This window comes from Apaloderma vittatum, unplaced genomic scaffold (assembly GCF_000703405.1).
Source record: "Apaloderma vittatum isolate BGI_N311 unplaced genomic scaffold, ASM70340v1 scaffold14093, whole genome shotgun sequence".
In the NCBI taxonomy this organism is placed as follows: Eukaryota; Metazoa; Chordata; class Aves; order Trogoniformes; family Trogonidae; genus Apaloderma; species Apaloderma vittatum.
Genome location: NW_009707692.1, coordinates 37,457 through 49,590, shown reverse-complemented (window position 1 = coordinate 49,590; position 12,134 = coordinate 37,457). Strand labels below are relative to the sequence as shown.

Genomic DNA, 12,134 nt, shown 5'->3' with positions numbered 1-12,134 from the left:
GTAATGATCAGTTCTTGACGTGGAGAACTGCAGCTCCCAAAAGTCAGAAAGCTTATGGAGGTGGAGGGACACTGTACAGCTGATGGTTGAATTATGAGCTTCTCTATGCCAGGACAGAGCAAGCTGTTTATCTGATTGACAGAGGTGAGGTGTTGAGTGCGTTGCACCAGAGGGCAAAAGGACTCCAGAGGTCTCCTCCTGGATGAAGAGTAAAAGCAAACTTGCATCTCATACAGAAAACCCACCTCTGGACTCGAGAGCCATGGAGGGAGTTTGCTGGTCCTTGCTCTGGCTTTTCCCTGTCCTGTAGAAGAGCAAGAGAAGGAGCACCATGCAGATGCCCAGACCTGTGCCCCGACATTACCAGAAGACTCCCTCACCTGGTACCTGTGTGTGGCTTCCAGTGCGCTATGAAGGAAGTTCTTGCATCCCTTCTGTGCGGGTGCTGCAGAACACCTCTTCCCTGCTGGCTCTGAGCTTCATCCTCATTTCAGGTATCTTTGTTTTGTTTTGTTTAATTTCTTTACACCACTCTTTCTCTCCATGAATGAATATCAGATCTGGTGATCTTCTCCCTCCCTAAAAATAACCTTGGTGGCACAGACCTGATGGAAGTGCCTTTGTACCAAGTGGTTTCTGCGCCTTCGAGTGCTGTTCACAGCTGAGAACTCTGAGAGCGCGGCATCATTTTGCAGCCAACAAGCATTCATCAGCGTCCTGCCAAAAAGCAACGTGCTGAACGACTGCTCACCCAAGAGTGGGAGATTTTGGACTTGGATATTCTCGTATGTACAAACACAAGTGCTGTTTTCCAGTATAAATGAAGTAAACAATAACCAAATCACCCTCTCGCAGGGACAAGAGCTCTGTCAGGTCCCTGTAGTGTAAGGGAACCACTTCTGCACGCTGAGAAGAGAAGATTTCAGTCCTACATACCCACCTTGCCAAGGATTGTCCTTCCTTACAGGTCCCCTCACCCGGGGGCAGGTGCCAGACATTCAAAACCCACCTGGACTCGTTCCTGAGTGACCTAATCCAGGGGACCCTGCTCTGGCAGGGCGGTTGAATTGGAGGAGCTTTCGAGGTTCCTTCCAGCCCCAGCATTCTGGGATTCTGTGATTCTGTGGTATCAGCACCTCAGCTGGTCGTCTGGACCCCACTGATCTCAATCAGGTGCTGCCAGAAGGCACTTTGAGTCACCCTGGTGTTTGCACCAGTCAGACAAACGGTGCTACAGCCCTCCCTGGCGAGAGAGGTGTCTGAGAGTACCCAGTGCTTCATTACATGCACGTCCTCCAGTTAAAACTAGTAATCACTTTAATAGTAATACTGACAAAGTTATCTGAAAATATCTAACAACTGACATGTGAAAATCAGCCCGGAAAAAGCAGGTCACTTTGCCTTAAATATTGAGCAGTGCCTCGTTATGGGCTGCCTTAATATCTTGCCTTCAGGCTGCCAGTGGATGCATATTTCTATGTATATAACTTCTGTATTTCTATATGTCTATATTTCTCTCTATATTTCTATATGTCTATATTTCTATATATTGATATGTCTGTATGTCTGTATTTATATATTTATATTTTTATACTTTTATACTTTTATATTTTTATTTATATATTTATACTTTACATATATATTTTTATACACCACAAATTTCCCCAGGAATCCCAGTCTCACTGGATGCCTCTAGTTTTTGTGTTTTTTTTGTTGATCCACTGTCTTAAAGGAGGTGATGCAAACCTACTACTAAGAGTGAATCCCAGTGTCAAGCTAGAGACCGCTGTGGAGCTGTTTGGGGAAGCACTGGGAGCTAAGCAGGACTAGAAACTGGGTGTGAAGCTCAAGTAGGACTTGAACGTGGTGTTGATTTCTGGGTTCAGCAAGGAGACATCAAACAGGGGGAAATTTTCCTGGGAGATCCTGTGCAAAGGACAGATGCAAATCTACCAAGAGCAGAGAGAGATGGCGGTAACATCTCCCTTTCCTGGCAGCTGTGGCCTCAGGCAGCCTTGTCAGGAGGTGAGACTCCTGAAGACACTGACTGACCCATGAAAAGGTTCAGGTTTGGCCTTTTTTCAGCAATGGGACCATTTATTGCCAGTGGGTTTCAGAGCACTGCCCAGAGCTGTCCACCTCCCCACATCCCTGCCCATGGAAGTGTGCTTGTGTCCCTGGTTGGGGTAGGGACCTCCTCGGCTGTCCCACCGCGCTCTCCAGACAGCTCACAGGCAGCCTTGGCATTGGCTTTTTTGCCCCCCCCCCCCCCCAGCACCCGCCCCATCCCTGCCCTGCGCTCCCCAGGTGTGGCAGCCAGTTTGCTTGCTTTGTCTGCAGAGAAGGGAATCTTAGAGCAGGAGCCGAAGGTGTGGGTGCTGAGTATCTGGCGTTCGGTGGCGGTGACGGCTGGCGTGCACGCATCTCACGGGTCGTAGGGAGCTGTGTGAGTCAGCCAGCCAGCCTGGCAGGCACCTGAGCAGCTGCCACCTCTCACTCCAGAAAAGGCACCTCCTAGAAGACCTCTCCCGTTGCCACTGGAGAAGACAGCGTGGTGGAGTGGATGGACCTGGGTCACGAGGGCACCTTCCACGTTCTTAATGAAAACAGATTTTTTTTTTTTTTTTTTTTTTTTTTTGTGGAGTCTGCAGAAAAATGAGGGTTCTACCTCACCAGAGCAGTGGCAGGTGAGCATCAGCTGACAGCAAATGTTTCAGCCCTGCTTTATGAAGTGGGTGCTCTGAGACTGGCTCTTAGGCAAGCTGCAGTTTTTTCTCTCCTCCTTTGGCTTCTCCTGCCTCTCATCTGTGGCCTGTGAAAAGCTACTTCTGCTTCATCTGAAGAAAAAGGATGAAAAGACTTGAAATTTAAGTATGCCACTCAAATGGTGGAAAAAAAATATACTCATTTCCCATTTTGTCTACACCAAAGTGCAGTAGCTGTTGCAGAAGGGGATATTCTCTTGCTGGAGCTGCCGCTCCTGCTTCCCTGCTTTTATCCACCCCATGGAGAGATAGCAGAGCATGGAGGCTCCTCGTGGGTGGCCACAGAAATCAGGACTGCTCAAGTAAACAAAGGGCTCCAAGAAATGCAGGGCCAGGTCTCCATCCGTCCATCTCCTTTCCATCCATTAGTACTCCTTGGTTCACACTAAAAATAGACCAAAGGTCCATAACGTGCCCGAATTTCATAACTGGAGTTTGAGGTGTCTGACCTTCAGCTCATTCTGCTGCCTACCTCTCTCAGATATAGAGCAGTGATGTTGTAAACAGTGTTTGTTTGCCTGTTTATTGGGATATTTTACATACAAAATTACAGCGCAGCTCTGTTAGCAACGATCTCCTTGTGATGGATTGTTCCAAACTGTTGCATCAGCAAAGATTTCTGGTATTTTTGAAAGGGATTACATCTGCATAGGACTTTTGGAAATTGCTAGCCTAGGATTATTGTAGGTTTTGCCTTTCTTACAAAAAAAGTTAATGCTGAAGATTGAATTCTACCTTTTTCCTTCTGCAAGGAGAGTCGCTGTTCCCATCTGAGCACCTTCCCATAGAATCATTTAGGGTGGAAAAGACCTTCAGGATCACTGAGACCAACTGTTAACCCAGTTCTGCCAGGTCCACCACTAAACCAGGTCACTAAGCAGCACATCAGCCTGGCTTTTAGATACCATCACACAGTCCAGGGAACACTCTTCAAATAATGAAAGCTGCTGCGGGAAGACCTTTTGGAGACATCAGCCCTGCAGTGTAAGTATTTTAATCATGAGAGGTTTATTTTAACAGCGAAAGACTTTTAACGGTGAGATGTTTAAGTTCTGGGGGGGGGTGAACTGTCCATCTCCCAGTGGTGTAGAAGCCAGATCAAATGTCTTTATGCCAAGTTTCGTCACACAACAGATGAAACCTCCTGGACAGTGATCTTGAAAGAGACAATCCTGTGATTTCTGCAAGAATGCATTGCTTGAACTCCAGGCACTTAGGAAAGGTTCCTCCCTCAGCAAATAAAGAGTCACAGCATTAAGTCTCATTACATTTACCAGCATCGTCAGTGAATTACAAGCACAGTTTGAGCCACACACATAGGGGTCAGGTTCCCTTTCTCTGGAAGAGGAGGGCCACTCCCTCCCAGAGCTTCTTAGTTCTCACCCCATAAACAATGGGGTTTAACATGGGGGGCACTAGCAGGTAGAGATTGGCCACTATAATATGGACGGGGGGAGGAATGCTGTGCCCGAACTGGTGGGTGAGGAATGTGAAGAGAGCAGGGACATAAAAGGTAAGGGTGACACAGAGATGGGATGCACAGGTGCTGAAAGCTTTGAGCTGTGCCTCTCTGGATGACAGCCTCATCACCACCCGCAGGATCACGGTGTAGGAAACAGAGATCAGGATTATGTCAAATCCCAGCACTGAAAAAGCCACGAAGAGGCCGTATATGTAACTGGCTCTGGTGTTCCCACACGCCAGCTTCACCACAGCCATGTGCTCGCAGTAGAAGTGGGAGATGACGTGGTGCTGGCAGAAGGACATCCTGTGCAGGATGAAGCAGACGGGACTCACCAGGAGGACTCCACGCACCAACACCACACTTCCGAAGCCCACCACCACCGGCACAGAGAGGATGCTGGAGTGCCTCAGCGGGCAGCAAATAGCGATGTAGCGGTCCAAGGCCATGGCTGCCAGCACACCCGACTCCACTGATGTGAAGGTGTGGATAAAGAACATCTGAGCAAGGCAGGAGGGAAACGCAATCTCCCCAGAACCCATCCAGAAGATGCCAAGCATTTTGGGTAGCGTGGATGTGGATAGGACCAGGTCAGTGAAGGCCAGCATGGCCAGGAAGAGGTACATGGGCTCGTGCAGGCTCGGCTCTGTCTTTATAATGAGGAGAAGAGTGGTGTTGCCCAGCACAGCAATGGCATACATGAGGCAGAAGGGGAAGGCAATCCAGAACTGATGTTTCTCCAGCCCAGGGATACCAACGAGTAGGAAATAGGAAGGATGGGAGGAGGCGGTAGAGTTCAGAGACATGACACCCTTCTTGTGTCTTGCTACGCTGAGGACTCTTGTGTTCTATAAGAAAGCATCAACCACCCTTGACCTGATCTGCTCAGTGGCCCACAGAGACTGGCATGAGGTAGGGTCTAGAAGGTCAGAATCCCCACCTAGCCATCCATCCCTGTGAAAGCTGCTTGCACTGTTTCAGGAGAGCACTTCTGAAACAAGTGTCCTGCCAGTTTCCACTGCAAGTGCTCTGTCCCACTGGGCAGACTGGTCCTGGGGCACGCAGACTGGGTTCCTCCTGGATCAAACTGGACAGGGAGACTGCCTAACATGCACATCTGATCTCCTCCAGTGCCCAGCCCAGGAGACCGGCTGAAAGATGTTGTGAAGTAAACCTTGAAATGTGGATAGTGGGGATACGAAGTCATTAGCACCTACAGCTCCACAAAAGCTTGTAACAACACGGTGCTGCTTGCTGGTGCAGAGGCAATGAGTGCTTGTCTCAGTCAAGAAGCATCCAATTTCAGGGCAAAAAACCTGAGCCAGTGCCATGGTATTTGACTACCCCCCTACCCTCCCCAAACGCAGTGCCTCAGTTATGTTAACTCTCTTCCCAAAAAAAAGCTGCAGCTCCTACATAGAATCCTCAAATCCTAGAATATCTTAGGCTGGAAGGGATCTCAGAGGTCATCTGATCCAGTCCCCTGCCATGAGCAGGGATGCCCTTAACCAGTCCAGGTTGCTCCAGACCTCATCCAACCTGCCTTGGACATCTCCAGGGAGGGGGCAGCCATTTAACCACCCCCGGGGGGGGGCCAGCCACAGCCTCTCTGGGCAATCTGTTCCAGAGTCTTGATCCCCCTTGCACTAAACAATTTCTTCCAAAGATCCAACGTAAACCTATTCTCCTTTAACTTAAATCTGTTTCCCCTTGTCCTATGGCTGGACACTTGTCAAAAGTCCCTCCCCAGCCTCCCTGTAGGTTCCCTTCAGGCACTGCAGGCAGGGATAAGGTCCCCTGGAGTCTTCTCCAGCTGAACAATCCCAGCTCCCTCAGCCCAAATGTTGGTTCATGGTTTTCCCCTAATACCTGGGAAAACTCATTTCCTGAAGAGCCCTGCAGTCTAGATAAGGTCAATATTCCTGACATAATAAGACCCTTCAGAAAACTTCCTGCGGTCAATTGTTCTGGTTCTAGAGAGCTACAGGGAGCAGAGGGATGGAGGAGACAATGGTAGCTTTCCCGAGGAGAGCCAGGCTTTTCTGCCCAGGGGTCTGGGCCACTGCAGCTGCTGCAGCCCAGCCCAGCGTGGCCACCAGCCACCAGCTGGGGCTGGAAACCTTACCGATGAGTATGGCTTGGGGTCACTGCACTCTGGGAGAAGTTTCCTGAGGGTTTTTCACCACGTGGCTCTCAACGTTCTAGAATTTGAAACAGTTGGCATTTTCCTTTCTTCATTCCACCTCCTTCCTGCCAGCTGCTTCTGCTGATGCTGCTTTGCCTAAAACATCGTTCTTCCGTGGAGAACGCTGCGACAGGGAGTGTAGTTCCCAGGAAAAGAGAACCTGACAGACAGGAGCGAGCCTGCAAGTTCCACTAACTGGAGACTCTTCAACGATTGCTGCTGCTGCCCAGGTGGGGTGATGGTGTAAAAAGGGCTTGTTGTGGAGCAATGAATTGCTAAATACTCACCGACCTTCTGCAGGTTTCCATAAAGGGACTCTGCACTGCAGAGACCAGGGGTTGTTTATCTCCTACAGGTAAATCTCAGCAGGGAGCTCTGCATTTCCCCTGCTATTCAAGGTATAATTGGAGAAAAATAACTACTTTTTAACTCCCTCAGTGCTGATGGCCTCACAGACATAGCTGCATTTTGCCCAGCTTTGTACCTGAGTTCTTGCAGTGAGTTTATCAGGCAGAGACTTAGGAGCAAAGGGGCAGTTCAAGATTCCATCACAGGACTGGGTTTGTAATGAAAACTGCAGCAGCACGAATTCAGAAGTACTTTCCAAACATCAGCAATCTGTCCTTTCTCTGTGTTTTATCCATAGCTCTAATATAGACTTAGAGAGAGAAGACAGTGACATCATCCCCATCACACAGGTAGAGAACGGTGAAATACCAAGAGGCACAAAGCCACGCTCCGTGAATAAAGTTTGGAAAACAAGATGGAGAGGAAGAATCACAAGCAGTTTTCATCTTTACTCAGGGGAATTTCATCATTTCTCCCTGCTCTGAGGCTCTATTAACTGTCTTTCTGAGAAATAGATGGCTAAGAAATATAATCCAGCATTTTCAGGATGGTTCATTCATTTTTCTTTATTAATTTTTCTCTCAGCACGAAAGAAAAAAAATAAGGAACATATGGAGAGCGAACAGGAGCTATTTCTCAATGCCACGGCCATCTGAAAAGAGTTTAGATCCATAGTGTGCCTCTGAAAAATTCATTCCCACTTCCAAAATCACATTAGGCAGGTACAGATTGTTTTCATTTTCATGATTATTTTTTTTGAACCCTTCTAAGCTCTAATAAGACAGAATATGACAAAAATGACAGGGGACAAAATTACATTTAAGTCCCAGATGTCAACTAGTAACTCACTTAAATGAAAATATTTATTTTGAAATAAAATGTGCTTTAATTCAGCAGTAAAGGTTATAACAAGATATGTTTCATGGAGGCTGAAGCTATACGAACACAGACTACAAAAAGGACACCCATTTTACTCTCAATATTAGCTGGCAGTTGGGAGAAACTGCACGAAACGCCACAAAATGTTGCTGCCCTTTGACAGCATGAGTCTTTCGTAAGATACCTCTTCTAGCACACCTAGAAGTTATGGACAAGATGCAAGAGCCCCTGAGTACAGCACTTAGACCTGTCTTCCATTTTCCCTGATGGAACTCACAGTTCATTGCCTGCTTTCCACGTATTTCCCTGTATTTCTCAAGTTATTAATTATTCAGGGTTAAACTTGCTTATATTATGCCAGCGTGTATGGGGCAAGAGGAACATTGCCCAGAGGGGCTGCACTACCTCCGTCCTTGAAGGTTTTTAGGACCCAGCTGGATAGAACCCTGCGCAAACTGGCCTGACATGAAATAAAACTCCCTACCTATTTCAGACCTGCCACCTGTATGCTGTAAATCAATGCAGATTTAGGGGCTCCATAAATTTTATTTTTCTCTTTCCTTTTTCTCTGGCAGTTCCTTCTGATATTTGTTGTTTGGGGCTCCAGGTTGGCTTTCCCAGAGACAGATCCATCACACCTCCAAAGGATTATCCCATAGTCTACTGAGCATTTGACAAACCACACGTAGGTCCTGCAGCTGATTTTGGTCCCTAGTGCAAAAAAGGCATCAGCAATGTGGAGTGACTTTGGCTGATGGCTTGCAGGATGGCTGGGATTGGAGCAATGTCCCATGAGGAGAAGCTTAGGAAAATGGGCTTGTTCATCCTGGAAAAGAAAAGGTTTGGAGAAGACCTAATGTCAGAATAGCAGCCTTCCTCCACCCTTATCAAGAAGATGGAACCAAGCTCCTCACTATGTGGCATGGCAGAATGGGTGAACACAAGAGTGAGTTGAAACGAGAGGTTCAAAGTGGATATGAAGAGAAGCTTTTTCACAATAAGAGCAATCAAGTACTGTAACAGGGACCCAAAGACATTGTGAAACGTCCGTCCTAGTATGTTTTCAACACTGAATTGGATATAGCCCTGAGCAACCTTCTCTGACTCTGGAGCTGCCCCTGCTTTGAGCAGGAGATTGGATTAGAGATGTCCTAAAGTCATTTCCAACATGACTTACTCTGTGGTAGTCATCTGCTGATGGAGATATCAGTGTTCAAGAGCATGTGGGTCTGCTGATGGAGTGTAGGTCAGACTTCTTAACAGTACCTGGTGCTGCTCCAGCCACCTGTGAAGGGTCCTGCTGCACGGGGCTTTGTGCACTGCTCCCCGTATAGGCAGAGCCAGCGGCTTCAAATGGGAGACCATGTGCCCCCGGCACCTGGCACTGGGAGCAGGAACAGCAAACATGTCCCTGAGCATGGTGATGCAGCCACCTCAAGGATGGAGACCACAATTCACAATAACCAGCAACAAGACGAGAGTTTAAACCGAGAGGAAAAGAAGAGATTGCTCGATTGTTTGATTGATTGATTGTTTGTTTTCTACTTATAAAGAAACAGATTTATTTTTTAAAAGATTAAGGACATTAGGAAAAGAACTAGAGGTAAACCTTCTTCAGATCTGTGAGTTTCTTTGTGAAATCTTATTGTACATCATCCTTTCCTAGGATCTTCATTTTTTTTCCAAAACAAAGTGGAATCTCCATCCTTAGGGATGTTCAAAAGCTGTCTGGACACAGTCCTGGGCCACCAGCTCTAGCTGGCCCTGCCTGGGCTGGGGGGTTGGACAGGGTGACCTTCAGAGGTGCCTCCAACCTCAACCATTCTGTGATTTGGTAACGGGTGAAAACAAAAGCAGTTTGCTTTCAGACCTTCTTCGCTGGCCCTAGGGCTTGTTGACTTTCTCTGTATTAAAAGTTTTGTAGTAGTGTCCCGCTGGCAGGAGAGTCATGAGAATGAAGGGCTGTCAGGTTTGCTGTTTCATGGGGAACACTTAGCAAGTATAAAAAAGGCTTGAAAGCTGAAGGTCTTGAAGTTAACTCACAATGTCTAAGGAATTCCAAGCATGTGTCAAGGCAAAAGTAAGAAATACATTTGACTTGGAAACACATTGGACTTCCTTCAGCATGAAAATATCACTGACATTTATAGTTGTTAATTTTTTCTCTTGAGATATTGTCATTTTATTGAATGTGATTATTAGTTGAAATTATTTTTACAATTGCTACCAATAAATTTCAATCTGAAATTTTTCCAGAGAATCTGCTACAAGGAGTCTGAGCTGCCTTGGCTGAACACAGACAGAACAAGGCCAGAGATGTCAAGGGCTTCTGAAGTGCATTTCTCCACCTATGAAGTCACTTGTTGTAATTATTTTACTTAGAGATTGATGCTACAGCCAAAGTTTCTGGAAAAAAATTTGCTAAAATGTTTTTGGAAAGTGAACAAGTGGAAACCATGAATTAACTAAATAATTCAAAAAACCCTGTAGCATTTACTCAGCTCTGTCATTGTTTCTGATGAGATGAGAACAAAGAAGTCCAATGTAAAGACATCTTTACCAGCTTGCTGAGTCACTTTTCCTTCCCACTGTGCTACCTGATGGATCAGGGTTGGATTTAGATTGTTGTAGGAGATCCTCTCTGAGTTTGGTGAAGCTAAGCACTTCTGGACTGTTGTTTTTTACTTTCTACCTTGTGGTAGCACATGAGAGTCCTCTACCATGTGCTAGGTGCCACACCAACAGAGGACAGTCCTGCACCAAAGACTCTAAGTGTAAAACAAGAGAGCTGGTGGGAGGATACAGGAGTCAGCGGCTGAGCACAGGTCACTGGGCAGTTCTGTCATTGAATACATGAATTAGATTCAGGATCCTCCTCTGTATCTCTTTGGTCCTCACGCCATAGATGATGGGGTTGAGCACAGCAGGCACCAGGATGTAGATGTTCCCCATGGTGACATGGACCAGTGGAGCCAGGTCCTTTCCAAACCTGTGCACCACAGACAGCCCAATGAGGGGCACGTAGAAGGCCAGGACCACGCAGATGTGGGCAATGCAGGTGCTGAACACCTTGAGCCTCTCCTTCCACAAAGCCAGTCGTAAGACAGCCTTGAGGATGAGGACGTAGGAGAGACAGATGAGGATGGCATCCAGCCCCATGACCAGCAGGATGGCGGTGAGGCCGTACACCACGCTGGGGGTGGTGTTGGCGCAGGCCAGGTTCATCACATCCTGGTGCAGGCAGAAAGAGTGGGACAGCAACCGGGATCTGCAGAAGGGAAGGGGCAGGAGGAGCAAAGGCAAAGGCAGGAAGAAGAGAACTCCCCTGGCCATGGCTATCAGCCCTATCTTCGCTGTTGCAGCGTTGGTGAGGATGGCAGCATGTCTCAGCGGGTGGCAGATGGCCACGTACCGGTCCACGGCCATGGCCAGGAGGACAGTCGACTCAACGGCTGAGAGGGTGTGGATGAGGAACATCTGGACAAGGCACGCGCTCAAGCTGATCTCCGTGATGTTGAACCAGTAGGAGGAGAGGGTGCGCGGCACCGTGGAGGTGGAGAGGGCCAAGTCGATGGCAGCCAGCATGCAGAGAAAGAAGTACATGGGCGCGTGCAGGCTGGGCTCCGTCTTCACGATGAACAGCACCGCGCAGTTGCCGGCGACCGCCAAGATGTACATGGAGCACAGGAGGATCGCCATCCAGAACTGGGCAGCCTCCAGCCCCGGGATGCTGGCCAAGGTGAACGCTGGTGCGCCGAGGTCAGAGCTGTTGGGGAAGGGCATGGCATGTGGGGTGAAGAGCAGTCATGCTCTGCCACAGCACATCCTCTTAAACAGCGGCTTCGTAAGTCCTTTCCCATGACTGTGAATCCCATGGGGTTGTGCCTGTGAAATGTGAGGGAATCTGCTGGGCTGAGACAGAGAGCTCCTTTCTTATTTCTTTAGCACACTATTGCTATGCACAATAACGTAAAATGGTGACACTTGAATTTGAAGAGGAATTGCCTGAGTTCTTTTAAATGCAGAACTCTGGAAAAGCAACATTTTAAATTGTAAACCCAGCAGCTGATCTTGTTTTCTTTTAAAGGACAAAATTAAAATCAAACAAACAAACAAACAGATTTTTAGTACTTTCTGTCAAACTTCAGTTCTGCTTGAGTTTTTCCGGATGTGCTGTGCTGCCTTGTCAGAAATAGCCTCTGTGAAACTGGCCCTGCTGCCTCCCACAGTCCATCACTCCCAAGTACTGCAGACTCTCAGTGAGGCACGCATATATACTTGTTTGCACACACAGACCGGGTTTTCATCCCTCCTGCCTGAAAACACACAGGGAAACATCAGAATATCTGTAGAGAAAAGAATTCTGATTATTCACTTATTCTGTGTCTGTAAACTTTCTAGGACTGTTGTGATCCAAGGAGAATAGAGTTCAGTGGTCATGGTGGTGTTGGGCAGACGACTGGACTAGATGATCTTAGAGAGCTTTTCCAACCTC

At 47.6% G+C, this 12,134-nt stretch overlaps 2 protein-coding genes across 2 annotated transcripts; both read right to left on the bottom strand.

Moving 5' to 3' along the window:
• Positions 1 to 4,088: 4,088 nt before the first annotated feature.
• Positions 4,089 to 5,033, bottom strand: LOC104271592 (olfactory receptor 52R1-like). The gene has a single exon (XM_009866305.1). The coding sequence runs from the start codon at positions 5,031 to 5,033 to the stop codon at positions 4,089 to 4,091; it is 945 nt and encodes a 314-aa protein (XP_009864607.1).
• Positions 5,034 to 10,465: 5,432 nt separating this feature from the next.
• On the bottom strand, positions 10,466 to 11,422 carry LOC104271591 (olfactory receptor 51E2-like). The gene has a single exon (XM_009866304.1). The coding sequence runs from the start codon at positions 11,420 to 11,422 to the stop codon at positions 10,466 to 10,468; it is 957 nt and encodes a 318-aa protein (XP_009864606.1).
• Positions 11,423 to 12,134: the final 712 nt, after the last annotated feature.

Excerpts from the sequence above, each read along its gene's own strand:
- LOC104271591 (XM_009866304.1), bottom strand. The coding sequence starts at position 11,422 with ATGCCCTTCCCCAACAGCTCTGACCTCGGCGCACCAGCGTTCACCTTG.
- LOC104271592 (XM_009866305.1), bottom strand. The coding sequence starts at position 5,033 with ATGTCTCTGAACTCTACCGCCTCCTCCCATCCTTCCTATTTCCTACTC.